At 42.9% G+C, this 26,871-nt stretch overlaps 1 protein-coding gene and 1 long non-coding RNA gene across 5 annotated transcripts in view; one reads left to right on the top strand and one right to left on the bottom strand.

The window, feature by feature from the left end:
• Positions 1-26,871, top strand: part of STON2 (stonin 2) — a 139,791-nt gene that overhangs the window by 81,921 nt on the left and 30,999 nt on the right. The window contains exon 5 of one of the 4 annotated variants that reach the window (XM_031454138.2): positions 3,360-3,530. The exons of the other annotated variants lie outside the window; for them this stretch is intronic. Within the exon in view, the coding sequence (XP_031309998.2) occupies positions 3,360-3,530 (171 nt within the window). The remainder of the gene's footprint in view (positions 1-3,359; positions 3,531-26,871) is intronic. 4 annotated transcript variants of the gene reach the window in all.
• The window catches only part of LOC116153589 (uncharacterized), a 52,671-nt gene continuing 50,675 nt past the window's right edge, over positions 24,876-26,871 (bottom strand). The window contains exon 4 of the long non-coding RNA XR_004137452.2: positions 24,876-25,931. This is a non-coding gene — a long non-coding RNA (uncharacterized LOC116153589). The remainder of the gene's footprint in view (positions 25,932-26,871) is intronic.

The raw sequence follows: 26,871 nt of genomic DNA, 5'->3' as shown, positions 1-26,871 counted from the left end.
GGGGACAGATACCCCCCCCAATGAATAAACTCCTACCATCTTGTAAGCGCTGTGCTGAGACTTACAGCCTAGCGTTGGGGTGGGGGTCAAAGTGGAGGAGGGAAGGAGTCAGGGTCCCTGTCTTTTCTCGTGGCATCCAGTCAGCTGTAGCCGCCCTGAGGGAAGGTGAGTCTCTCCTCCTCCTGCCTTCTCTTGGTCAGCCCCTCTATGAGGTAAACTCACCTTCGAGGCTTTCCTTGTTCAGGATGGTGGATGGGGAACAAAAAGAGAGAGGGAGGGACTGGCAGGAGGATCAGGTCAAAGCACGGGCACCGCAAACCGAGCTCAGGCCCTGAGCGATGTCCCAAAGCGCAGAGGTGCTCCTGCAGCTGTGCTGGGGAGAGAGACCCCATAGGCTGATGTTGAAGGCCTCGGGCTCTCACAGGAAGACGTATTGAGAGAATAAGAGGGCACTGATTCCCGTTATCCCTAGACGGTTTTCCTGAGAGAAATGAGTCAGTCCAATCATGTCTTAAATGACCTTTTAAGTCCTAAGAAGGCTCGAAAAGCTATTTCTAATTAAGTATTTGATGCCTGTTCTAACGTAGGTACTAATATTATGTCAGATTTGTGATACGGTGTGTTCCGTGTGCACATACAGGATACATTGGAGTCCTTTGTGCAGCCAATCATGTGGGGTTCAAATGTTTGCATGTTTAAAAATTGTTTCATGACTGAGGCAGTGTGACACGGTATGTGCCCAGAGGAGACCCCCACATTTTCTGGATGTTATTTCACTGGTCAGTAAAAAGGAAGGGTTGTTGGGGCTAATCTCTTAAAATCTGAGTCATGGAACCTCACCTTGCTCTTTTAAACGGGATGTGTTGTGTCTCTGTTTTACAAGCTCTTATTATAGCTGGAATTTGTAGGAAGTCAAGGTCAGGTTTTGGAACAGAACCCCCAGTTACAATGTTATTCCTAAGGGAAAATGGGGCCCACTTTCTAGTGCCACTTGGAGGATTGCATCGTGGGGCGGAGATCAACAGACATCATGTTTACTTCACTGATAGAACTTTAAGCATTTATTGTGCACTTGTTGTGCGCTGGGCGTGCACTCAGAGATGGCTCTCTCAATCTGAAAATGGAGTTAGTAAGAGCATGACTTCATAGGGTTGTTGAGAGTAAGGCTTCATCGAATGAATATGTCCAAAGTGTTAAAAAAAAAAAAGAAAAACTAGTGGCTGAGGTGTCATTGTCATCACCGTTATGGGTCCTGTGTCACAGTGACTGGCGGTGTGGTTCCGGTCTTAGGGTCCTCCCCAGCCTGTACGCAGTGTCAAATGTGGAGGGTGGGCAGCGGCGGGAAGGGCAGCTGGGCATTCTGACGTGAAGTTAGCAAGCACACTGTGACCCGTGTAGGGGACCCTTCAGTGATGCAGGAATCTCACATTAACAGACCTGCCTTTTACCTTTTTTGACTGACTTGCCAGCTGCAGTTCTCTTTGCTGATATGGAAGAATCCCAACTAGATTATTACATTTAAAGAAAAAAAGTGCCAGATAAATAACACACCATGGTTACACTTTTGCCCCAGTTGTGCTATTTTTAAAAGGATGTTCATATTTGCTTTATATACATAAGAATTTCTGAAGCAGATACATAAGAAATTACTAACAGTGGTTACCTCTGGGGAATGGGACTGGTTGGCAGAGAGAATAAGTAGGTTTTTACTTTTGATTTTATATCCTTATATATACTGTTTGAAATTTTTTATCATGAATTTTTTAATAAGTTCAAAAAATTAAAAAAAAAAAAAAGGAAGGTGTGTTAGTCCATTCAGGCTGCTTTAATAAAATACCACAGACTGGGTGACTTACAAGCAACAGAAATTTATTTCTCGTAATTCTGGAGGCTGGAAGTCAGGGTGCGAACATGGTCAGCTAAGGGCCCTCTTTGGCATCACAGACTTGTATCCTCACAGGGTGGAAGGGCTTCTTTATAAAAGCACTAATCTCATTCGTGAGGGCTCCACCCTCATGACCTAATCACTTCCCAAAGGCCCCACTTCTTAATACCATCACATTGGGCATTCAGATTCCAGCATGTGAATTTGGGGACGTAAACATTCAGCCCATAGCAGAGGGGGAGAAAAGTACAATAGCCCATCTCTGTGAGTGTTTCCCAAACCCACATGATCTCCTCCTCCTGAGAGGAAAACCTTTGGGAAAGGAAACATGACACTCAGTAAGTCCCGAGCTTGGAGATGCACAGTATAAATTAGCACACTGATACTATAGCACACTTGTGAGGGGCTATAGTAAAGAAACCTTTGCGGCACATTTTTTTTTTTACCTTTATGACACCTATTAATATTCTGCAGAATTATGTCTCATGGCATATCGGTTTTGGAAATAAAAGTTAAGAAAAGGCGACTTAACTTTTGGTCAACTGCAAGCGGAAGAAAGGTGAGTGGTAGGAGGCGTGTCTGGTGCAGATTCAGACAAACCCCGGTGCGCTTTCCTGTGTTCTCCACCCACAAGCCGGCTGAGCTCTAGCGAGGGTACCTAGTGTCCGGGTCTCTGCGTGCTCACCTGCAAAAGGAAGAATGACACCTCCCTCCTGAGGGTGTTTTCAGGAATGAATGAGATTAAGTATCTGGTCCACAGTGGTACTCACAGGTGTTGGCTCTCCGCATCCTCCCCCATCTCTCTGTCTCCACCCACTGCAACACTGCTGTGCCTTTGTTCGTGAACGCCCACATTGACCAAAACAAATTACTGAAGGGTCCCTCCGTTTCTGAAAGGCTTTATTTCACAGTTTATCAAAGGCCAGGCTATCAGGTAACAAGTTTGTGGATTTTCAATGTGAATCCATTTCTAAAATCTTGATTTTCAGATACATACTTCAAGACTGTGCCTCTTATACAAGGCAAAGAAACTTAGGGCCTAAAAGAGAATTTCATTGTCTACATTGCACCCGGGTTTGCCTGCTCCAAGCCCCTCACTGCACGAAGGTTGCCCCTTACTCTCATTTTCTGTGCCAGCACTGATGCTCAGACACAGTGGAAACAAGTTTCAGGGTTAAACTGAAAAGTATGTTCACTAATGCATTGCCCTTTTCAAAGTAGCCTTTGCGTTGAGCCCTTGGAATCTAATTCCGCAAGTGTTATTTGCTTCCCCAAAGTACCCATGCTTGTGCGGATTGAGTTTAAAGTTCAGGAAGCATTAACAAACGGAATGAGAAGCAAGATCTCACGCCCAGCCTCTGAAGAATCTCCCTGTCTGCGCTTTGCCTCTCCCTCCTCCTGGGTGTGCCCGCCCCGCCTGGGAAGGCCAGTGAGTAACCTGCACATTTTTTTCAACTTGGCCCTTCCCACCCAGACGAGAGGACGGAGTGGCAGACAGGCAGGCAGACGGCGGTGAGTCCTGTTCAAGCATGCACGGAGCATACCTCTACCCGCACCCACGTGCGGGACCCCTCGCCACCCCTAACCCACCCCTGGAGGAGCCAGAGCCCCGGCAAGGGTCCAGAGGGGGCCTTCGCCCCCAGTGGTAAGGACGGCCTGCAGCAGGACCACTTCATTCATTTTATTTGCTTTGGTGTTGGCTTTTCTTGTCCATTGTGCTCAGATGGGAGGTTTTCTGATAGAATTGAAGGTGTTCTGTTTGGTTGATTGACTAGTTCTTAGTGGTCCCAAGACAAAGACAAAGTCTTCTCCCAGCAGGGTTTGTTAGAACGTGTAACCTGATAGCCTGGCCTTGAGCAAAATTTAACATTCTAATTACCTCTGGGTAGTACAGTGTACCCTTTGGCCCTGTAGAGGGGGAAAAAAAACCCCTACATTGCTTACCAAGGTTTTGGAGAAGGAAAAGTGCTGAGGACTCTGGGCATTTTAATACATGCCCACCTCTGACTAATTGAAAAGTAGTTTAATTGTTACCATTGCTTTAAAATAAACCAAGATGACATTTTGTCCCCCAGCAAAACAAAACTAGCAAACAGAAAACCCTATTTAAAAATGAAAAATACCAACGAAGGGTTTGAGTAAAAGAGTTAAAAGATAGGTTGGTCTCATTAACTATATTAATGTTAATATTACGTGGAAGTATTGAATTAAATCTTTGCTGCTCTGGGAAGAAAGAAGTCAGATGTTCTGTGTGGGATTCGTGTGGTATTTAAGGGAGAAAACTAAGACCTTTGTATGGCGCGTGGAGAATTCTTTGAGGGGAGGGTCGGAAGGCAAATGGAGGAGGCTGGGAAGCAGGTTTTTTGCGTGGAGCTGGTGCCAAGGGCTTCTCCCTCAATTGCTGTGAGTGAGAGAGTAATTCAGAGGCATCAAATGCTGCATTGTTAACAGGCTTCTGCGTTTCAAATATTTGTTCTAAACACAAGCCGTTGATTGCACTGGCCTGCAAAGGAGTAAAACTGCTCCCTCTGGGTCCTGGCCTCCCCCAGACATTAATCCCTAGGGAGAGTTCAAGAAAAATGTGGTAGGAAAGAGACCATTTGTGGATGTGCCACGTGGATTGGATACTAGTGTAGTGGATTTGAGACGGCCCTATTCTTTTAACAGCCATGGGGAATTCTGTCCTGACTACCTGAGCGCATGAAGGTGATGAGCTGAGCGGTTTTGTAGGAGAAAAACAAACCAGAAGGCACTTCCAAGAAGTTGCCCAAACCAGAGGCACTTCCAAGACACAGGTGATGGTTTGGCTGGTGCCCAGGTGTCTGCGAACGCAGCCCAGGTTCCTGCCGTGAGGGGCAGTGGAAGGATTCTCTTGTCAGGAGCAACCTGTACTTCACATGCTCCTCTTCTAAGTTTCAGAAAAGTACAGGATAGCTTTTGCTGAATAGAAATCAGCAATTCCTCATCACTCTCATGATCAACGTTCCTGCGGTGATAATGCCAGTAGTTTGCTTTCAGCCCAGATGTCCCCTTGGCTAATTAATCAAAAGTGTGGACTGACTGCAGCTCAGTCAGCCGGCTCATGAGAAGACAATCCATGAACGCCACTTATTTTGTTGCCAAGTGAGCAAGAGATGGGGGTGGGAAGCATTATTATGATGATCCTACCTGGAGATGCGAGGTTTACATTTTTGTGACTTTTTTTCCATTCTGATTGAAAAACAGATGCGCCTCCAAGCCACCCATGGAGTTAACAGCATTGAGAGCGTTTCTGGCCCTCATAGGCATTTGCACTTTGGATACTAAGGGTTATGGTATAAAAACATCACCATTCCTACCAAGCCTCCTTCCCCCCCAGATCCAGTGCCCAGGGTTAGGATACAGTTCCGAAGCATGTGGGCAGTGTTTCTTCCTATAGGGTCCTATTCTACACGTTTTCAGAACTCCCTAGAATTTCTTCATAAACTGAGTGCAATATCTTCTTGAATATGGCTTTTTGGAGGCTTCTTTATGGTGAATTTATCATTTAAAAAAAATCTCATTGTGGTTTTCATTTCCCTCTGTTTCTTAGTCTTTGAAGCAGTGACCCTACCAAGCAGAATGAAAGCTCGCTGTATTAAGTAGGAACCAAACCATGCCCTTAAGACAGCCTTGCATTTGAGCAGTTTCTGCTTTCTCTTACACTGTCCAAAGAGCCTTCAGGCACAACCCAGCCCTGGCCACTTCTCTGCCATCCTGTATTTTCTGGTTTCTGCAGTTTGTTTCTCTACCACCTCCTCCTGTCCCATGTCTCACAGGCAGGTGTTTAGAGACTTGGAGTGGAGTTAACCAAAAGGTCATGGTCATTTTTCTAAACACAGAAAGCAGCACCGTAGTGGCATGCTTTGATACCTGCTGCTATGTCCCAGTCGGGCTGCACACATCTTAGGGCCTGAGTCAGGGAAAATAGTTGTGGATTCAGCCACCATAGTTAAGTGTATTTCCTGAATGGTCACAGTCAGGGCAAGGGTGAGAGAGGGAAGGAGGGAAGCGAAATGAAGAGGGCTTAGCCAGCAGCTGGTGGCTAAAATATAATTAGCCTCAGCCTGTAATCTTCAGTGAGCACCACTTTCCTGCTCCTCAAGGTTATTTGCTCCTCTTGTGTGCTGTCTTTTTTCTGTACTATTTCTTATGTGTCGCTGCTCTTCGTGTTAATGCTGTGGTGTCCTTTGGAGGATGTAGCCCTGGTGATCATGCAGTCACATTGCATCTGTAGGCACATCCTAAACCAGGAAAAGACATCACAGAGAGATTTGCCCTGAACAGATGCTCATAAGGGGTGGCATGTCATCCTTATCATCTTTAAAAACCTCAAAGGATAAAATAAAATGTGCTGAGAGTAAATAGATTTCTCTTGCTTTGGTTTGAGACCAAGATCTTGAGGATTAAGACGTGTGTGTATGTGTGCAGGCAGGAGGAGAAATGAGGACTAGCCAATGAAACGTCAGCCTGAGGATTTGGTAACTTCATGAGTTTCGGGTGAAAACTTTGGCTCACACTTAGAAATCACATTTGGCTGGAGCTGATATATATATTTTTTCCCATTAAGCTGTGTAATAAATTGATTGCAAAAACGGCCCCAGTTATTTCCCTCTATGAATCTAGTCCCTTGTGATATGATTTTTGTAGCTTCTCTCATCAAGTGGAGTCTGTTTCCCCAGCCCTAAAATCTGTGCTTGGCCTCATAACTTACTCTGGCCAATAGGATGTGCAGAAGTAAAGGAGTGCTCGTGTACTGGTCCCCAGCGCAGGTCTTAAGAAGCCTTGCCCACTTCTGCTTGCTCCCTTAGAATCCATAAGTACACTCCTGGACCCATTTACTGTGGCCCAGAGACGCTTTTCACCCCCGCTGATAGTGATCTCATACCAGACACGTGAGGGAAGCAATCCTAGACCAGCCAGCTGACCTTAGACACATGAGTGGGTCCAGCAGAGATCAGACAAACTGATCCAGATCCACAGACTCATAAGCAATGATTAGTGCTTACTGTTTTAAGCTACTGAGTTCTGGAATCTTTTATTATGCTAATAGTAACTAATGGATACATGTGGGCATCTGGAAACAGTCCCTCTGTGTTCACTTTTGACTCTGCTAATGTGATCACAAGTACTTAGTGCAACTTAGCACGGGAGATTCAATAATTGGATAGAGAAGTTCTATTTGATATGGGGAGCGGTGCTCAATTCTTATAATTCTCAGCATTACTTTGAGACACTTTAAACAACATAGACACCTGGGCCTTGTGCCAGAGTATTCAACTAAATATCTATAGATGGGAACTAGGAATCTGTAATTTACAAAGCTCTGGTGGTTGGCTAAGATTGAAAACCAGTAATCCAATGGTTTTTGTCAGTCCCTTTCATTAACGAAAGATATGATGATTCCAGTTCATCTGACTTAGGCAAAGAACACTCACGTGGTTCAGAGTCCATTACTGACTTGGTATCCTTCCAGGTGTGTAAGTAAACTTCATAATCATCTTTGGACAAAAGCACATTGACTTGATCCTAGATGGGAAAACATTCACAGGTGCAGACTGATGGCTGCAGTTGTGTATTGTTTACCATCGTATCCCTTGGGATTCAGGACATGGAATGGATCTCATGAATAAATCTTGGGCATTAGGGATGTAATAGGATGCTGCTTTGAAGACCTGATGGTCTCACTTGGGGGGTCTAAAGGAATGACTCCACCCAAATAATGCCCATCCTGGAAATAAACAACCAAACCCAGTGACTCACACACAGAATGAAAATGGAGGCATTTTGTCAGAATTCCAGGGCCACCTCTGTACCTATCAAGAGAATCCACTGCTTCTTATGCATTAAGAAAACAAAGCAAAACAGTGTTTTAACTCATAAACTATAGGTGAATTTTTACTATGGTGGATACATCAGTTAGTTGTTGCTACAGTAATGCTGCATTACAAGCAACCACAAAATCTCAGTGGCATATAACAATGTGCTTTTATTAATCTCATGTCTGCAGGTTGAGGTGGGGAGAATCAGCTGATCTTGGCTCTGCTTGCTTGGGGGGTGACTTTACTCCACATGTCCCTCATCCCCCTGGGGCCAGCTTTTAGCTTGGGCATGTTCTTCTCATGATGATGGCAGAGATACAAGAACACAAGCCTCGATGAGCAAGCTCATTTCAAGCTTCTGATTATGTCATTAATCTGTTAACATCCTGTTGGCCAAAGCAAGTCAATGGCCAAGTCCATTGTCAAAAGGAAGGGAGATAAATGTTTGCAGGGAGAAACTGCAAGGTCATGTTTCTGAGAAGGGTGAAGAATTTGGGCCACTAAAGTAAGCTTCCATAGTGGAAGAGGGGCATGTGAGGGGGCTGTACTTTTTCTTGCTTAGAAAAGCTGGTGAAGTGGTAGTTGGATCCCAGAGTAACCAAGCAGTAAAAAATGTCCATCTTCTGGGACTAGCCTGTTCCTTGTAATGCTGAAGTAAGCATCAGACTCTTTGCTACTATGATCTAGCAGATGGAATTTTAAAGGGAGAAGATTTCCACAGGTACCTCAAACTTGATAGGTACAGAGGTGGCCCTGGAATTCTGACAAAATGCCTCCATTTTCATTCTGTGTGTGAGTCACTGGGTTTGGTTGTTTATTTCCAGGATGGGCATTATTTGGGTGGAGTCATTCCTTTAGACCACACAACATCTCTGCTATCATCAGTTTTTCTCAAGCAAAAAGAAACCAGTTTCCATCTAGTCTGAACACTTAGGACCTTTTCCCTTTCCTCTGAAAGAAAAACACACAATATAAATGTTGTGAATTAAATTTTATTTAGGGATCTTACTGAGGACTATAGCCTGGGAGACAGCCTCTCAGCTCTGAAGAAGGGGTAAGAAAGGGTAGGGGAGGAGCCAGGATATATATGATTTTTTTTTTGGTTGAAAAAAACTTGTGCTCAAACTTCAGAAGATTCCTGCTAATCACAAAGGACATCTCAAGTTAATGACTTTAGTGCTTTTCTATGTAAGGGAAGATGCAAGAATCTGGAATCACTGAAATTTTCCCTTAAATATGCATCTTAACTATCTAGGGGCTAGTATTTCCAAAGCACAGAATACATCCTGTTTTTTCCATCCTGAATTCCCCTCGGGGTGCACTGTTGGTGGGTGACTGCAGTAGCTAAGGGCTTGATCCTTGTAGAACTGGAATGGCAGGCAGCATTCTTTTCTTTTCATCCTGGCCCAGCCAGTTGCTGTGGTTTAAAGAGATTTGGGTGAAACCCTCCCTGATGGCCCCTCTTGCCCTGATGTGGGTTTTTTTGTTTGTTGTTTGTTTTTTCGTGAAAGCCTGTGCCTCCGGTTGAGATGGTTAACCAGTGTTCCAAAAGGTGATTGAGGTTCTCAAATATTCTCCAGGGCAGAAACCCGTGTTTTACAGTGTTACTAGGAATAATAATGGAGTACTTGATTTCAGGCCACTGACTTATAGGCGTTACTATTGATCATTCTGTACCTTTGGATCTATGTGGTGTATCAGATGTACCTCTGAGGAAACTGAGGGACAAAGGATTATGTAACCTTCCTGAGACCTTATCAACTAGCCAACCAAGATTAGCAACCTGTCTTCTTGGTTTTTCAGCTTTTGTTTGGCAATCTGATTGATACTGCCTTGTTTCACAAAAAGCATGTAAGGATATCATTACCTCCTGAGTTTATCCTCCTGAGAAACCTCGCCCTCCTGGTATTCATGCTCTATGGGAAACAAGGAAGTCTAGCAGGAAGGTATTCAATAACATGAGATTTCCACACCACAATGGTGGGGAAAGTAAGCTGGATTATAGGTCATTTCTACATTGTGTTTCCTGAGATTTCTTCATTACTGTCTTGACCACAGAAATAAATTGGGGTGAGGACTGTGTAGAAGTCCTCCCAGGGTCCTCAGGTCATGTATTTTCTGAGCCCTCACCTATTTCTTTTCCCTGGTGTTCAGCAGTTGCTTGCAATGGTTCTCCGACAAACAAAATGCTGTTGCTATTTTATGTGGACCACCGATTTGATTTAATGCTTTGCAGGAGGCGCGATATGATCGGAACAGGCATTTTTGTGTGTGTGATATTTTTGTCAAATTAACACATGGAAACAATCAAATAATTGCAGTGGCCCCAGATAAATAGGATCTGTAGCAGCTAATGTACAAGCTGTTTATCTTGGATAGGTTGTTTCCATGCTGGTGATGGCTTTGCTGAAAACCTCATGTGTCTCCCATATAATACTGATGCTACATGATATATTGTTATTTGAACAGTGATTTTGTATCCTACCCTTCCTCCTGCTTAACATCAAAGGCCATGTCTGAATTGTTTGCCACTGAAAACCTAGCACCCAACGTAACAGAATGCCATTAAATAAATAGCCATTGGATGAATGAATGAATGAGTGAGTGAATGTTAAAACAATCTCCAGCTCCTCAGAAAAATGTAGACTTCTTCCCAGGTGTTTCTGCCCTGAAAGGGGGCAGGGAAGGGTTAATGTTCTCTTTGGGAGCTGGTGGGATTTGGATATGGATCTCTGCATAGCTGCTGGAATCACATTCTTTCTGCTACTATAGCAACAGGTTGAAAATTCTGCGGCATTGTCGCCTGCCTACATTGGAAATGCCTGTGTGCAGGCGACTTCATTGTCTGGGAGACAACTGTTTTTTTCTATGATGTTTCAACGAAGCAGCTCCTTTGCAGAGACAAAGAGGCCAACACAAAGCAGGGGCTAAGAATCACGGAAAGGCAGAGAGAGATCTTGTTTTGATTGGAGAGACATTTGCAACCTTTTATCCCCTAAAGAGGTGTGAGGAGAAGAAAGGAATTGAGGTTTGATCTGCAGTCAATAGAATCTTTTTCTCCCTTCTTAGGAGGCATTCTGGTAACGTGCTCTTACTACCCTTGCTTAAGGAGCAGAGTGAGAGTTCATTTCTTCGATTATTGCTCGTGTTCACCCCTTAAGTATGGAGATGCCAGAATGGACCAGGATGTAGTTTTTCCCTCTGCATTTGCCCGCCCTTCTAATCAACTCTGTGCCTCCGTTGTTCACTCAGAGGGAAGGACTAGCTCACCAAGAGAGAGAAGTTGAGGTGCTGGCTTTTACTTGGGGCAGCAGTGCCGTAGAGGGAGGAAAGAAAATGGGAAGCTGCTGAGAAAGGTGCTCCATGCTGCTGACTTCCTAGGAGGCTTCCCAGACACTTAAAAAATGCCCCGCCTGTCACTCAGGGCTGCTGCTCTGTGTCATCTCAGGGGTGGTGATGAGCAGAGTTTAAGGCTAATTGTAGTTCTCGCTGGGCTAATGGATGAAATCACTAGACCTTAAACACCACTGGGGATTGATTGATCACATCGCCACACTGCTGTTACCACTTAGCACTTCTACATCTTGTTTTCGCTTTGCGTGTAGATGGGGATATCTGCCTGGCTCACTCTTTGTTCCTGGTTTACAAATACATTTGGGTCAAAAATACCTTGTACAGGATCGAGCCATTCTTCACAAGCAGCATTGAGTTCTTTTTATTTTTTAAAAAACATTTTGTTTTTTGTTTTGTTTTTGTTTGGGGGGAGGTAATTAGGTTTATTTATTTACTTAGTTATTTTACTGGAGGTACTGGGGATCGAACCCAGGACCTCATGCATGCTAATCATGCGCTCTGCCGCTGAGCTACACCCTCCCCTCCCCCAGGTTCTTTTTATTGAAAGCTCAGTTTAAAAACCTTTATCCTTAACTAGATACATACTATTTGAATATGGGATAAGCCCTTGATCTTTATGTCTCTGAGTCCTGTTGTCACTGTTTTTCTGTCCGTTGTGGCCACTGAAGCTGCCATGTGGTCCACAGTGTGTCGTGGGAGCTCTGGGCTGGGAGCCAGCAGCCCAGGGGCTAGTCGTAGCTGGAGAGGCCTGGGGCAGCTCACACAGGGATTTCCATTCTGTTGCATATAAAATGAAAGATTTGGATGACATTTGTAAGACTTCTTTCATGTCTCTCCCCACACACAAAAAGTAGTACTCCAGTTGTTTTAAAAGTAGAAAAACCCTTGGTTTTGTTGAAATCTTAGAATTTGCAACCCCCTTAACTCCTCCTCTCTCCCTGAGCCTGAGGGCTCTTCGAGGCAAGCACCCAACGGTTCGTTCCCCTTTGGTTCTGCATGTATAAGCCACTCCATGAATGCTTGCTGTCTGGGGCTGCTTTGGGCTCTGTGGGGGGTGCAAGAGGATTTCATCACAGCCTCTGCCCTTGGGGGTCTTCAGATCTTTGCTCCCTTTTTCTCTTCTCTACCATCCCACTCCACACCCAAGATATGCTGCAAGAAATTAAAACAAGACCAAAGCCCTGGGTGGTTCTTGTCATTGATCAGGTCATTAGATAGCTCTTCGTCTTCCTTGATTGGACTGGTGAGTCTTGTGTATCGGAATCCATGAAATGCAGCCAGGCCCTGGGAGGAGATTTTTAGAAGATGGTATATAGAATGGAAGTGGTGGATGAAAGAAGAAAGAAAGAAAGTGAAAGAGAGAGAGAGGGAGAAAGAGACCAGGAGGAGGGAGGGAGGCAGGGACAAGCAGAGCAGTGAAAGCGTGGGGCTGTGTCTTTTTAAATAATTTGCCTCTAAGTGTCCTTTTGGACTGCCAGGCTTCACAAGCAAGGACATGTTTCTTAAACAGAATCCTTACTTGAAGTGCTGAGTAATGGTACAAAGAGTTTGCTACCAAAAGGTGATGACAAATACACAGAAAGTTGACTGGAGGCCAGAAACCTCTTTGCTTTCCAAAACCAGAGAGGGACTCATTCTCAAAGGGATTGGCAGATTCCTGTCACCCAGTGGTTATGATCAATACACACCAATGCATCATGAAACCAGAGCTAGCCATTACATGATTAAATAGCCGGGGGCAATTTGATTTTAAACAGCAAGCCCAGTCTGGGTGACGCCAGCTGGGCAGAGGAAGAATTCCTTAGGTTGGAGGTGTGATGGCTGTTCCTCAGCCAGATGCAGGAGGCGTGGGGGGAAGAGACTGCATTAGAAGATACAACTCCTTTTGGTCCCACTGAATCTGCAATTTGTAGGGGAAGTGGCTTAGCGGAGTTTTACTAATTAAGTTTCAGTAGAAAGCATGAAATCTGTAGCTTCAAAAAGCCACAGCAGCTTCAGTTTATCTTGAAAATAGGAATAGAGAGAGTATGATGGGCAGGTGAGATGGGTCAAGTTTCTCTTCTGATCCTCTCTCTCCCTAGGGAGTTCAGCTTTAATGGCAAAGGACAGCCTTTCCCTGCATAGCTGTCCAGGCTTCCCTTTCTCGCTGACACGCATGGACACAGAGGTGTCAGTATAGCCCACCTTTATGCTTGGCCAGTTGGGAGCTTAAACCCCAGCCAGACTGTATCCCTCCCAAAGCCATTTCAGGAAGAGAAGAATGACTAAAACAGTCACATAATCTCTCTTCTTTATGGGGAGGAAGGGATGTTAGCCAAGAATGCAAGGTGTGCCTATGGGCTTTGTGCCTACACTGCATAAATCCTACACACACACACACACACACACACACACACACACACACACACACACACACACACACACACACACACACACACACACACACACACACACACACACACACACACACACACACACACACACACACACCCCATTCTGCTAATTCTCTTACCTAGGCAGAGACAATATGGTGTGCCTTGTTGGCCAAAGACCAGGAAATAGCTGTATTGGGTTAACAAGCAGCTAAGCCATAAGGCTCCTGTGTCTCACCGGGCAATGTAAATTGGCCTTTCCAGTTTCAACAATATGCACAACAAAGATGGTATGTGGGAATATGGTGCTGTCCTATCTGATGTCCCCTGGCTAGTGAGTTCCAGAGCAGGTCAGCTATAAGCAATTCCTTGGTTTCCTAGTGATTTGCCTTTTTCTAGAGCTGTCAGGAACAAATGAACACTTAAATCCTTATAAAGCAGATCCCTTTGTTTTCAGTTTCAGTGTTTTCAGCCCCTCACATCTCAGCTCTACTGCCTCCTAACTGGGCACCTTGGGCACATTGTCTAACCGCTTTGTGCCTCATTTTCTTCCTCTTTATATGGAGTTAATGATAACATTTCTCTCATAGGGTTCTTGTGAGAAGCACGTGAGATCAACTAAAAAAAGTTTTTTTCATAGTGCTGGGCACATAGTATGAATTAAAAAATTGTTACTGTTTTTATTATGATAAAGAGATAAATAGTTCAGCCTTTTCTTTTCTCCTTTGCCCCTCCCAAATTAGAAACACCCCTTGACACTTGGCACTTCTCAGTATCAGGGCAGGAGTCCAGGGCGGCAGAGGGGAGGGAGCAGAGCAGAGGTGGTCGGGCAGGAATGGGGGCAGTGGAGACCTGCGCCCGTGTTCTTCTGCGCCCTCCTGTCCCCTTGCTCTTCCCCGTGTGCCATTCTACTTCTTTACCTGTTGATGGTGGGGTACAAAACTAGGTGTAATACAAAAAGGAACACAAATTCAGCTCCATCTCCCAGGAAGTGGTCATCTAGGTTCGAGGCTCGCTTTCTTCTGTCCCCCAGGTCCTTTACATGCACTTGTTGCTGTTCAGCTCCAACCCATGAATCATGCCTTACACAGAAGAAGCGCTCTGCTGAGAATCAGTGGTACCAGTTGACTTGATCATGGAAGACAGAGGTAGCTGTCAAACCATTTGGTGCTTAGGGGAAAACACTTCTAAAAACATTACAGAGCAAGTCAACTATCAAATTTTTGGAGCCGTCCAGTGTCTCAGTACTTTCAGGAAAGGATGTCCTCTCTCAAAAAGGACTTTTTGAGAGAAAAGGATGTGAGTTACTGGACCAGAAAAAAAGGCACAGGGGAAAGGAAACAGGAGATTTCCTGTTCTTCTCCACTGTGGAAGGGCTGTCAGCACAATCTGACTGAGTAGCACGGCCAGGACCCTGAGCTGCCATAGCCCTCGTTTCCTGACTCACAGAATAGGCATGATAATCAAATATTTAATGAGACTATGTGTGTATATATATGTGTGTGTATATATATGTGTATATATATGTGTGTGTATATATGTATATATATGTGTGTGTATATATGTGTGTATACAGAACATAGCATTAAGGCCTGGCATGTAGTAAGTACTCAATAAATGTTAGCTGTGATTAGCTCATGAATAATACCTGGATTGTCAGCTGTTTCGAGGCCAATTAGACTTCTCAGTCCTGTGTAACTTAAACTTCTCCACCGGCCCCTGAGGCTACCTATTGCTCATTTGTTGACCACAGTGAGTGGGAAGGAGGCACTCTGTCTGCAGCTCTGGTTAGTCTTGACAGTTCGTAAGTTGGAATTGTTAGAGCAGGCAGATAGCTAGATATGAGCAGAGAAAGGGGGACGCAGGCCAAATGGCAGGAATTGGACAGAAAGGAGGGGCACAGACCTAATAAACAGACCCTACATCATATAAACAACAGGGGTCCCTGAGAAGAGAAAGAAAAGCAGGAACCTCTGGGCTGATAAGTGGTCACACCTTTTGGGGTGATGAGCAGCCTGGAGGCCAACAAAGAAAGGTAAGAAAAGGCAAGAATGTCCAGTGTCCAAATGTAACCTTTTTCTTATTATGCCCTCATTTCAATAATTTTAGCCTTGCCAGATTAGAAGTACCCATCATGCCATGACACTTACGATCCAGATTAAGGACAAAAATCTCTCCTCCCTTCGGGAAGGTGGAGTTGAAAAGAAAATCAGGGAATATAACCCCAAATCCTTCCCTCCCCAGTGAATATCCCACCCATTCATTTTTATACTCTATGTAACCAACTTGCCAAAGAAACTCAGGGCAGTTGCTCACGTGAGCCTGCCCATTCTCTCCTTGAGAGTGGACTATCCATCCCTTAATAAATCCTCACTTTACTTTCTTAACATCTGCATCTTGTCTCTGAATTCTTTCTGTATGGGACAAGAACCTGGGCACCAGTTACATCTACTGGCAACAGAATTAAATGACCCATTTTGAGGATTCAAAGGTATTTTTCTATCATTGCCATAGATGAGAGAGAAAGAGTGTGTCAAGCCGACACATCACACAGCGAGCAGACAGCTCTCTGGTGACGACTGCAGGGTGGCACTGTATGTATTTTTTATCTTTAACTTGAATTCTTATTTCATCATTTCTTTCATTTGTGTCTCATCAAAGCAATGTTGTATCCTTGGTTCTAGTGAAAGTGAGGTGGCTTACACTGTTTTCTTTCACAATAAAAGGGTAGAAGAATGGATATGAATTATGGGGTTTTAAAGACAAGACAAATTCAGGATCATCTAATCCACTCCCTCCCCACCCCCGACATCTTAAATGAATTCTCAAAGTGGCAGAAGGACAGGTCTTCCAGCCCCAATTCAGGGCCCTGAATATGTGGTCTCCTGGTTTATTGCTCCTCCAAGGTGACCATGGATGTAAAATGATCTGTGAGCCATCGTTTTGAAATGTGAGGGGGTCATCAATGTGGGAGATTCTCAAACAAGACAGTAACACCTTTGACCCAGTCTCTTCCCATCTTCAGCACATTTATGCCTGACTCTCTGTAGGAAACACACATTTGCCTCTTATGTGAAACAGGCAATGATGACAAAGTGAATAGTTCCTGTTTTTCCCTCTGAAGGCTATCTCGTCCACAGACTCTTCCTTCGTACAGTCATGATCAGAGCAGATCCAGATCTGCAGAGCACAAGACCTGGATGTTTATGAATAGATTTTCTCAAGGATAATTGATTTTTTTTTTTTTTTTTTTGGTTCTCTTAACCAAGTAAAATTCTAAGATAGATGTAGGTAAACAAGAAGGTATAGAGAATGTATTTTGAGAAAGTATACATTCAAGAAAAAATAGCAATTACTTAAACCAGGATTTAGCAAATTCTAGAATTATCCAGACTAGACTAAATTTTTCTCTCAGTCTATAAATTATTATCTTCTTAATAGTTCAGATTCAATATTTGGCATCTCTTTTTTGTTTAAAGCCAACAATAATAATAACTGTTATTTATCAAGCAACTCCTATGTGCCAGACACTGTAATAAAAGCTTTTCATGAGATCTCATTTAATTTGCATAGGACTATGAGTTTCCTCATTTTACTGATAAGGACACTGAGGCTCAAGGGTCAAGGTAACAAGACTTTGTGGGTGTTTTGACGACCTATTTATGTGTGCACAGAAGCAGGGCAGAGCAGGGTTTTAGTCAAACACCAAGGAAAGGCTGTTAATACAGTCGCTGAACCATATAAAGCTTTTTTATCAGAACACCAGTCTGTTCTGCCTGGCTAACACTACCCTAGAAACTAGCCCTTCTGAATTTTGAAATTCTGGTTTTTGCCTATTAAAGCAGCCTTTCTGTCCCTAATCCTCCCGCAGTAAGTCCCTCAGTGTATCTATGGGTAAAACATGTCTCTGGGTGAATCTGGTTGTCCCTTGGGAATTGTCTGTTCCCTCCACCAGTTCTTTCATTTTTCCCTGCACCAAAAGTCACCCTGTCCTCATGGCTTCCTTCACCTCCCATGAATTGCTAGGAAGGAACCCCAAATTAGAGCATGAGTGGCTAGCCCTTGCCGGACACCAAGAAACACATCTGTGATGCAGCTTTAGTACATGGACTCTGTGTTTGTGTTTTGTGTGCTCACCATCTTTTTAACAATGATTTCTGGTTTTGAGCTGGATTGCGTACATCCAGGAACAGCTCAAGTCTTGACACTCACAAATGACTATGCTAATGCATAAAGCTCATAAACTTCTGTTTGGGAAGTCCTTTCAGACCCAATTTACATTCCACAGACAAAAGTCATTTTCCTTCCTTAGTCATAATAATGAAAGCTAAAGATGTAATAGTTTCAGATAATATTATCTCATTTACAAGCTACACCCATCAGATAGACTGCCAATCCCTTTTTTTTTTTTTTAAATTGGTGTATAGTCAATTTGCAATATTAGTTTCAGGTGTACAACATAGTGATTCAATATTTTTATACATTCTACTCCATTTAGTTATTACAAAATATTGACTATTTATCCCTGTGCTATAGAGTAAATTCTTGTTGCTCGTTAGTCTCTTCTTAGGCATAAGAAAACTGAGGCTCAAATAGGCTGTCTTGTGTTCAAGATCATACAGCAGCAAGTGTCAGTTAGAATCTAGATTTCTCTAAAAGTCAGTACTCTTAACTGCTATGTTTTATTGTCTCTTAAAAAAAAAAAAAGGAATACATTTACACAAATTTACTCAGCAGCTTTGACTCTAAGTGAGTTTTGACTGTTTTGAAAAAAATCAAACCCAGCCAACGTCAAGGGATAAAGATTTGCCACCACTCAGGCCATGCTGAAGACAATGCCGCAGGTTCTGAAAACACTTCCCAAAGATGTAATCCAGAGTGCCTCATGTTATCTTTGCATCCATGTGATATGTATGTGCCTCCCTATCTTAGATTCATTTGGAGGTGCATAACTTCTGTTTCTTTTTAAAAAATCTTTCTTGTTAATGTTGGCCTCTGCTCATATTTTGTGAAATGTGAAGGGTCTAAGAGAGGGATCATTGAGATGATTCCAGGCATAGCAGCCAGTGTTTCTGTGGATTGGCTTTTCAGGATAAATTTGATTTTTAGAAGTGCTCCTTATTTGAACAATATTCCACCCAAAGCATTGTTTGCTCTTCCATTTAAATTATCAGTGCTTGTTATTATAGCTGCCACCTAAAAAATATAGCAATTATCGTGTTTAGGCACAGCTGCAGAGCTGTCTTTGCTTGATAATTTGTTAAGGGGTTCATGCCCTATTGTATCTTTTTATTATCTGCTTTATTGGAAAAAGTCCAGTTTTAGCTAGATTTCCCCATCTTCATTTCTCTAAAAGCCAATGAGTTGAAAATGCCATCATTTGTCCTAATGTGATGAGTGTCAAGGCAGAGCCAGCTCTGGGATATCAGGAAGCTCATTGTTCTTAGAAATTATACTGAAATCATGAAAGGATAAGGACTGAGTTTCAAGAAGGTGACATTTCTTGTTTGTACAGTGTGACTGATCAAGCTGTATTTCTGTGCTTAGTGCCATATGTAAAAATAGAGAGAGAATGTCAACATAGAGAAAGTGAAGGAAGGAATCAATAGGATTTTTTGGTTGCAAGCAACAGAAACAGACTCTAGCTAACTAGAAATAAAAAAGGGAAGTTTCTTGGAAGGGTATGGGGGTTGGAGAGGAGGGTGTGCTCATGATATTGAGGGGAAAGCTGAGAAATCAAGCTGAAAAGCCAGAAGCAGAAAGGACAGGAGCTAGAATGGCATTTGGTTCTCTGGCAAAGACTTGCAGATGGTTTCTTCCAGTGCTACCAAAGTGATGAGTGAATGATAATCATTTTCAATTTTATTTTAGAAAAAGAGTCAAATTCCAGGGCAAGAGCTTTACAGGGGCTAAGCTTAGCTCATGTGGCTACCAGAAGGCAGGGAACCTTAACTGACAGTCCCAGCATTGAGTCTCTAATGAGACAGTCCCTAAAAAACGCATCTTAAGATCCCAAAAGTATTAACTATAAAGGAAAAAAACCCCTGATGAATTAGACTATATTAATATTATGACCCTTTGCTAATCAATATGTACTATTAAGAGAGTTAAAGATAAGCCACAGTGTGAAAGAAGATATTTACAATAGATACATCTGACAAAGGACTCATATCCAGAACATATAAAGAACTTGGACAAATCAACTTCTACAAAACAGCAGACTACTCAGTGGGCAGAAGACTTGAAAAGGTGCTTCACAAAAGAGGATGTCCAAATGACCAATAAACATAAGAAAAGATAAACAACTTCATTAGTCATCAGTGAAAGCTCAGTTAAAGCCACAGTATGATGCCACTGCACACCCACCAGCATAGCTAAAATGAAAACAACAGACAATATCAAGTGGCAAGGATGCTGAGCAACCAGAATTCTCAAATACTGCAGATGAGAGTGTAAACTGGTATAGTCACTTTTGCATACTCAGTGACAGAACAAGTCCATGCCTGGATATGCACCCAAGAAAAATACATGCAGACGTGTACCAAAAGCCATGTATAAGAATGTTCACAGAAGCAGTAGCTATAGTTACCAAATCTGGGATCTGTCAACTGTCCATCAACACGAGTGTGGATAAATTATGTCACATTCACACACCTGAGTACAACACAGAAATACAAATTAATATACCACATGCAGCAAAATGAATGAATCTCATGAATATAAAGAGGGCATACTGTATGATTCATTTATGTAAAGTTTAAAAACAGGTAATCTAGTGCATAGTATTAGGAGGCAGGATAGTGAGCACCCCGAGGGGAGGGTAGTTAGTGACTGGAATGGGGCGTGAAGGGGTCTTCTGGGCTGCTGGCCACGTTGTCTCTTGATCTAGCCATGAGTTACCTAGGTATCTTCACTTCGTGAAAACTCGTTGGACTTTAATTGTGTGGTTTATGTGGGTTTTTTTCTACGTGTGTTTTATACTTTAATAAAATATTTATAAAAAGAACAGAAGAATGAAAGGTCTCCAATCCATGCATGCCCTGGAGTAACAGTTTGAACCGTACTCCATCCTTCCCTGACTTGGGCAAGTTACTTCTTTGTGACTCAGCTTTGTCATCTGTAAAAGGAAGATAATAGCAGTGCCTACCTCCTCGGGTTGTTGGGAAGATTAAATGAGACCAGGGAAAGTGTTTAAAACAGTGTCAGATAGACAGAAAGCAGAAAATAACTATTGGGTACATATATTATAGAGTAATTGCTCCATACTAGATGCGCTAGGGGACGGTAAAGAAATGTAAAACCCTGGCCTCAAGGAGTTTATAATAATAATTAGAAAGACAAGATATTTGAAACAATAAATAGTTGACGCTACAGGATAGTATTGGGAAATTCCAGATGGGTGGTACGCAGAAGAAAAACCCAAGGATTCAATGGGAGAAGAGATTACTGTGGGCTAGAGTGTTCTGGGTAAAGCTCCTAGAGATGGGAGAAGTCAGAATAGTGGCTACCATTGGGGGTGGGGCGGGGAGGGATGAGAAATGGGTGCAGGGGACTTGTTTCTTGATCTGGGTGCTGGTTACGTGAACGTGCTCAGTTTGCAAAAATTTACGGAGCTCTACTTATGTGTGCCTTTCTGTATGTGTGTTGTACTTCAAGTATATGAAAAGGCATTGGTTTTGAAAGCTGGTGGATATTTGGCCTTAGGCAAATTACTTAACCTCTCTGAACTTCTTTTTCTTCACCTGTGAACTATGACTGTTACCTCCCAAAGGGTTGTCATGAGGATTAATGGAAGCAGCTTGTGTAGAACACACAGTCCAGGGTGGAACAGGGGAATATCTCATGCACCTGATCTGCTCACTAGGGTAGAGGGTGACAAAGTGGGCAGACCTTTCCTGCGTTAAGATTTGGAGCCTCCATTCGGGCTTTATTGCTTTGCTGGGGGATTGACCTCGTGTCATTGCTGTTGTGAAGGGAACCTGTCGCAGCGGGTCAGTGTGGTGGTGTAGTGACTCGACCGCTGGGACAAAGGGCACTTCTGCTTATCAGAGCCACTGCTTGACAAGTGTCCACCGCCACCACTGCTGTTTCCCTTTCCTGTGTTTAGTCACAGCCACACCCGCAAGTTAGAGTGCAGGGCTGGTCCAGGAAATGTTTCCTGAGTGCCTACTGGGGCCAGGCGTTTCGGTAGACTCTGATGGAACATATAATAGTGACTAGAAACAGGGCTACAATACAATAGAATAAAGCATGGGCCTTGCCTTCAAATAGCTTGTAGTCTAGTAACAAGATGTGTGCGTTTATTCAGGAAGCTTTTCTCTGCTTCTCTTCTGATATCCTCCACTCACCCAGTATAGATTCTCCCATTTCCTCATTATCTCTCTCTCTGTGTCATACACACCCTTCACTGAACTCCTCTCCATGTACACAGGCTAAAAGCCCTTTAACATGGCCTCTACCCAACAAAACAATCAACAGTCAACTCTTAGCATGTATCTTTTCCTTGACTCCCTGCAAACTAGAGGTGGCCCTGCCTTACTTCAATTATGACAACAGAAATAACCATTTACTAGGTCCCCATTACCTGCAGACACTATGCCAGGCACTTCCTACATTCTTTCACTCTCACAACATGCTGCAGAGCATCATGTCCCCATGTTGTCGGTGAGGAACCTGAGGCTTCGAGAACTTAAATAATTTTCGCGGCCTCACCCCCAGCCTACCTGTGGCGAGCCAGCTCTCCCTCCGTGTGCCGTGCTCCTTGGAGAGCTGTTTGCAGTGTTTGCTCTGATGATTAAATCTTGTAAATACCCTTCTGCGTCCGTTTGTCAGTCAACTGTGCACACATAAACCCAGGTGGTTAGGAGAGGTCAGCACCCTGGTCACTCTCACTGTAATTATTCAACTTTGCCTGGAAATGTCAATAAAGAGCCGGGCAGCCTTGCGAATAACTTCTGAGCTCCTGTTTCGTAAGCGCCTTAACACGCAGCAGCACCGACCTGCTGTGCCGTCAGGAGGGATACTGGGCCTATTTCAGTATCTACGTGAGAACCTTGGATGCAGGCGCTACAGGAAGGGCCTGTGTATACGGGGGAAGTTCTGCCGCTTTGGTCCTCCCTTACAGAGCTGCCTCTCTCAGATTAACTTAGTACTTACTGCTAGCCCCTGTTCCGGAAATTTGTAGGCTGATAGGGGGATCTGATGCAGATTAAAGTGAGCATCGCTGTCAGCTAGGCACAGCGGAGGCAGCTGAGTAAGTGCGTGTTCTGAGTGGTTTTGTGCAAAGAGGCACACAGCAGAGTGGCTGCTGCTCCCACTGGTCCAAATGTCCTTGGGGCCTGGCTTCTAAAACCTAAGCCACTCAAACTGAAACAGTCAACTCTACTTAACCCACAGTCTCATGGTATATGTTGGGGCTCGGGTCATGTTCAAAGGAAGAGGAAGGTCAAAAGCCAACAAATCCCATGGGTTTAAGAGCTAGTCCTAAGGTTTTTAGACTCAGAAAGTGAATCATATTCTTGTATTGAGAGGTGAGACTTTATGGACTTGACACAAATTTCAAGTAGGAGATGTATGCTGACAAGATGAACATCACCAGTTATTTGTTCAAAAACTAAAAGCTCCTGTGAATTGAGTTTCTTCTGCATGTGCTTACATCTTTACAGGTATTTATTTCCAGTTCTTACAAACACCCTTCAGGTTGTTGGGTATTCGTATGTCACAAATGGCATCCCAACCAGGTGTATTTAGCTCCAAATCTTGAACTCCTTCCCCTCTTCTCAGAGCCTGAAGGCATTCTGTCTACTGTTAAGTTCCCAACTCAAATGTTTGCCAGTTTGGCTTCAATCAGCTCTGCAGAATTATCTGTCATTTCCCTTTCTGGGGTCACACAGCACTTTATATATACCTGTAATGGCACTCTGTGTTGGTTTGTAATTGCTTTTACAGCACTGCAATTAGTTATTTATCTGCCTGTTTCTTCTGCCAGACTCTGAACTTCTTAAAGATAGTGACAGTGTCTTACTCATTGTTTGTTTAAATGTCAAGCCCATCACATTACCTGGCAGTACTGTGTAGAGGAAGCCCTGGGTCTAGTGTTGCTAACATTCTATCTTCAGCACCTGCTACACTGCCTGTCGGCAAACAGTATATGCCAGTACGTATTGAATGAATTAATATAATCTTGGATATTATTTTTCTTCTATGAATCTTTTTCATTATTAAAACCGAGGGATAATAGTATCTTCTTTATAGAGATTAAATGCATGAATGAGACCTAGGTGAGCGATGATGTGATAGTGACTTTTGAGATTCAGATAGCGGCTTAAAGATTCATTATCTTGCTACATGTCCCATAGTTCACTTATGTTTATCACTATAGTAGTGTTTTATTATATGAATATGACACAATTTGCTTCCCCATTCTCCTATTGATGGATCTTTGGGGGTGTTTCCAGTTTTTAACTATTAGGAATAAAGCTGCTATGAACATTCTTGAAGAGGTCTATGTGTGGACATATTTTTCATTTCTCTTGTGCACAAACATAGGCGTAAACTTGCTGGGTCATAAGGTAGGTGAATGTTTAAATTTATTAGAGGCTGCCAAGCCATTTTTCAAAGTGATTTTATCATTTTATACTCTTATTAGCAATATATGAGTGTTCTAGTTGTTCTGTGTTCTGTAACACCTGATATTGTCACAATTTCTAATCCTTAGCCATTCTGGTGGGGGTGTATATAGCATCTCATTGTGGCGTAAACTACATTTCCCTGGTGTCTAATGATGTTGAGCACCTTTTCATGTGCTGCATAGTCATTCACGTGGCTTTTATGAAGGGCCTGGTTTTTTTTTTATTGGGTTATATATCTTTTTATTAATGGATTTGTGGGAATTCTTTATATATTCTGCATACAAGTCTTTTATCACTAGCTTTCCTTTTCACTTTTTAAGTGATGTCTTGATAAATACATTGATGAAATGTAATTTATTGTATTTTTTTCTTTCATGGTAGTTCTTTTTGTGTCTTAAGAAAATATTAACTACCCCAAGGTCAGAAAGATATTTTTCTATGTTTTCTTCTAGAAGTGTTATAGTTTTGGCTTTCATATACATCTATGATCCTTCTCAGGTTAATTTTTATATGTATATAGAGAGAGGAAGAGGTTAAGGTCATTTTTTTCCATGTGGATGCCTAATTGCTCCAGCTGAGCTTTTTAAAAAAAAAATATGTATATATACCCTTTATCAGATGGAGAAATTATCTTCCATTCCTAGTGTGCTGAAAGTTTTTAATCACCAGTGGGTGCTAAATTTTACCAGATTATTTTTTCATTTATTGAGATGGTCTTACAGTATATTCTTGCACAACACCATTCTGTGCATGTGTGGATAGCTTCTGTCAACAGAAATAAATGCGCAGCCTAAAAGTTGAGAGTTATGTTTTATTCTGCGGACATTTCTGAGGACTCGAACCCCTTTGAGCCCAAGATGACAGCCTGTCAGATAGGTCTGAGGGACCGCGCCGAAGAGGTACAGGAGGAGCCAGGATATATAGGAGTTTTTACAACAAAGGCCAGGTAGTCAGAACATTAAAAGATCACTGTTAACTAAAGAAAACCAGACATCTCAAGTTAAAGAATTTAGCACTCTTCTGTGTATGGGAAGGCACAAAGGTCTGGGCTCATTGGAATCATTCCTTTGACATGCACCTTGCAATCTAGGGCCAGTGTCCTGTGCTTTCATGTCCCTCAGAGGGCACCCCTGCAGGGGCCAGGCTGCCTGCTTATTTGCATCCTGAGATGACTGATGACCTGATGGTCACAGCATTCTTTGTTTACTGATACGGCTTGCAGTATTTTTCATTCACACTTCCATAACAGTCTTGCGAGGTACAGAACTGTTGCCTAAGAGGACAGAAATATATATATATATAACCACCAAATCCTGGTACCATGCATGGTTTAGTATCACATGACAGTTAACTTCTGAACACTTTGAGCCATTATTTTCAGTCTCTCCTTCATCAGCTGTCGTAACGGCCCAGATGCCTCATATTTTGGTGGTAAAGGTGGGACTTTGGGTGCTTTTTATTACTTCTCTCATTTTTCTGTATTTTCTCAATTTTCTTCAGTGAACATGGATTACATGTTTTAAAAAAAAAGCTTTTAAACTTCTATGTAATTAGATTATGAGTAGTAGACTTTAGACCCATTCCTAGCAAGTCTTTCTGAAATTATATCCAAGTCACCTTTGATTGGATTTGGGCATTTCCTAAAGCTCTGAGGGCAGCACATTTACAGACCATTTAATGGGGGATGACTGAACTCTTCTCTGTGGACCCTTTAATCATTGAATTTCAGAAGATGTCCATTTTTTCCTTCTGTCCCAACTTTGGGTTCCTAGGTGAGGTCCTCCAGTGCAATTCAGTTCAAAAGGCTTTTTATTGTAGCGTCTCTTCTCTAGGAACTTACTGGCTGTTTCTGGGAAAAAAACACAAAGAGCTCATGCCCATGTGTGCTGGGACAGGGGTTTAGATCAGGGGCTTCAGGCCTGCTTAGGACTTTAATGACTTCCCACAGATCAGGCCTGCCTGAGTCCAGGGTGTCTTTGCCAGGAGGTAACTCTTTCTAACCTTGGCTTTTAATGCTAGCACTGTTGTCTCTGAAACAGTGAGGGTTTATTTAGAAGCCTGGAGCTGAAGAAGCCTCCCCTAGACCAGACCAAGAATGGCAGCTCGAGGGTGTGGAACAGAGACCAGAGATAGGCTGTGATTTCCAGCTGCTATGCTTTGTTTTTGTGGAGCAGGAAGTCCTTATCTGGAGACTTACAAATCCGTGAGAGTTCATTTCCATTTCCAGAAAGGGAAGTGTCACCTGCCTGCCAGCAGTTACAGCCACTTTGTCACCAGAGCTACAGTCCCCCAAGGAGCCAGCCCAAGTCTCTGTCCTGTCAAAATAATCACTGTTTTGTTTTGTTTCTTTCTAATCACAGTTTCCTGATACATTTTTTCTCAATTTTCTCAAGTGTTTTCTGCTTTTTCTCAATACCTAATGTAGCTACTAGTGAATATCAATTATTTTCATTGCCTTATGTTGATTATTAAAATGAAAACTTTTATACTATGCAAAAAAAAACCCTCAAAATGAAGAAATAAGTGCCCTCTTTCTCTTCCTTTCATCAGAAATAGTGAAAATAATTTAAATTGTAGAGCATGCTGTATTTGACAAATGGCACTCACATGATTCGTTTGGTCCTCACAACTGTTTCGTGGTAGATAGACCAGATTGTTGTTATCCTTTTTATAACTGAGGAAACTGAGATTTAGAAATTGGGTAACTTGCTCTAGATGAGAGGGTCCTAAAGAGGGTCCTAAAGAGTGTCCTAAAGGGTCGAGCTGCAGGCCCAGAGCTGGGGTCAAGC

Source organism: Camelus dromedarius, chromosome 5 (assembly GCF_036321535.1).
Source record: "Camelus dromedarius isolate mCamDro1 chromosome 5, mCamDro1.pat, whole genome shotgun sequence".
Taxonomy (NCBI): Eukaryota; Metazoa; Chordata; class Mammalia; order Artiodactyla; family Camelidae; genus Camelus; species Camelus dromedarius.
The sequence above is the reverse complement of the archived record's forward strand: the minus strand, read 5'-3'. Positions and strand labels throughout refer to the sequence as shown.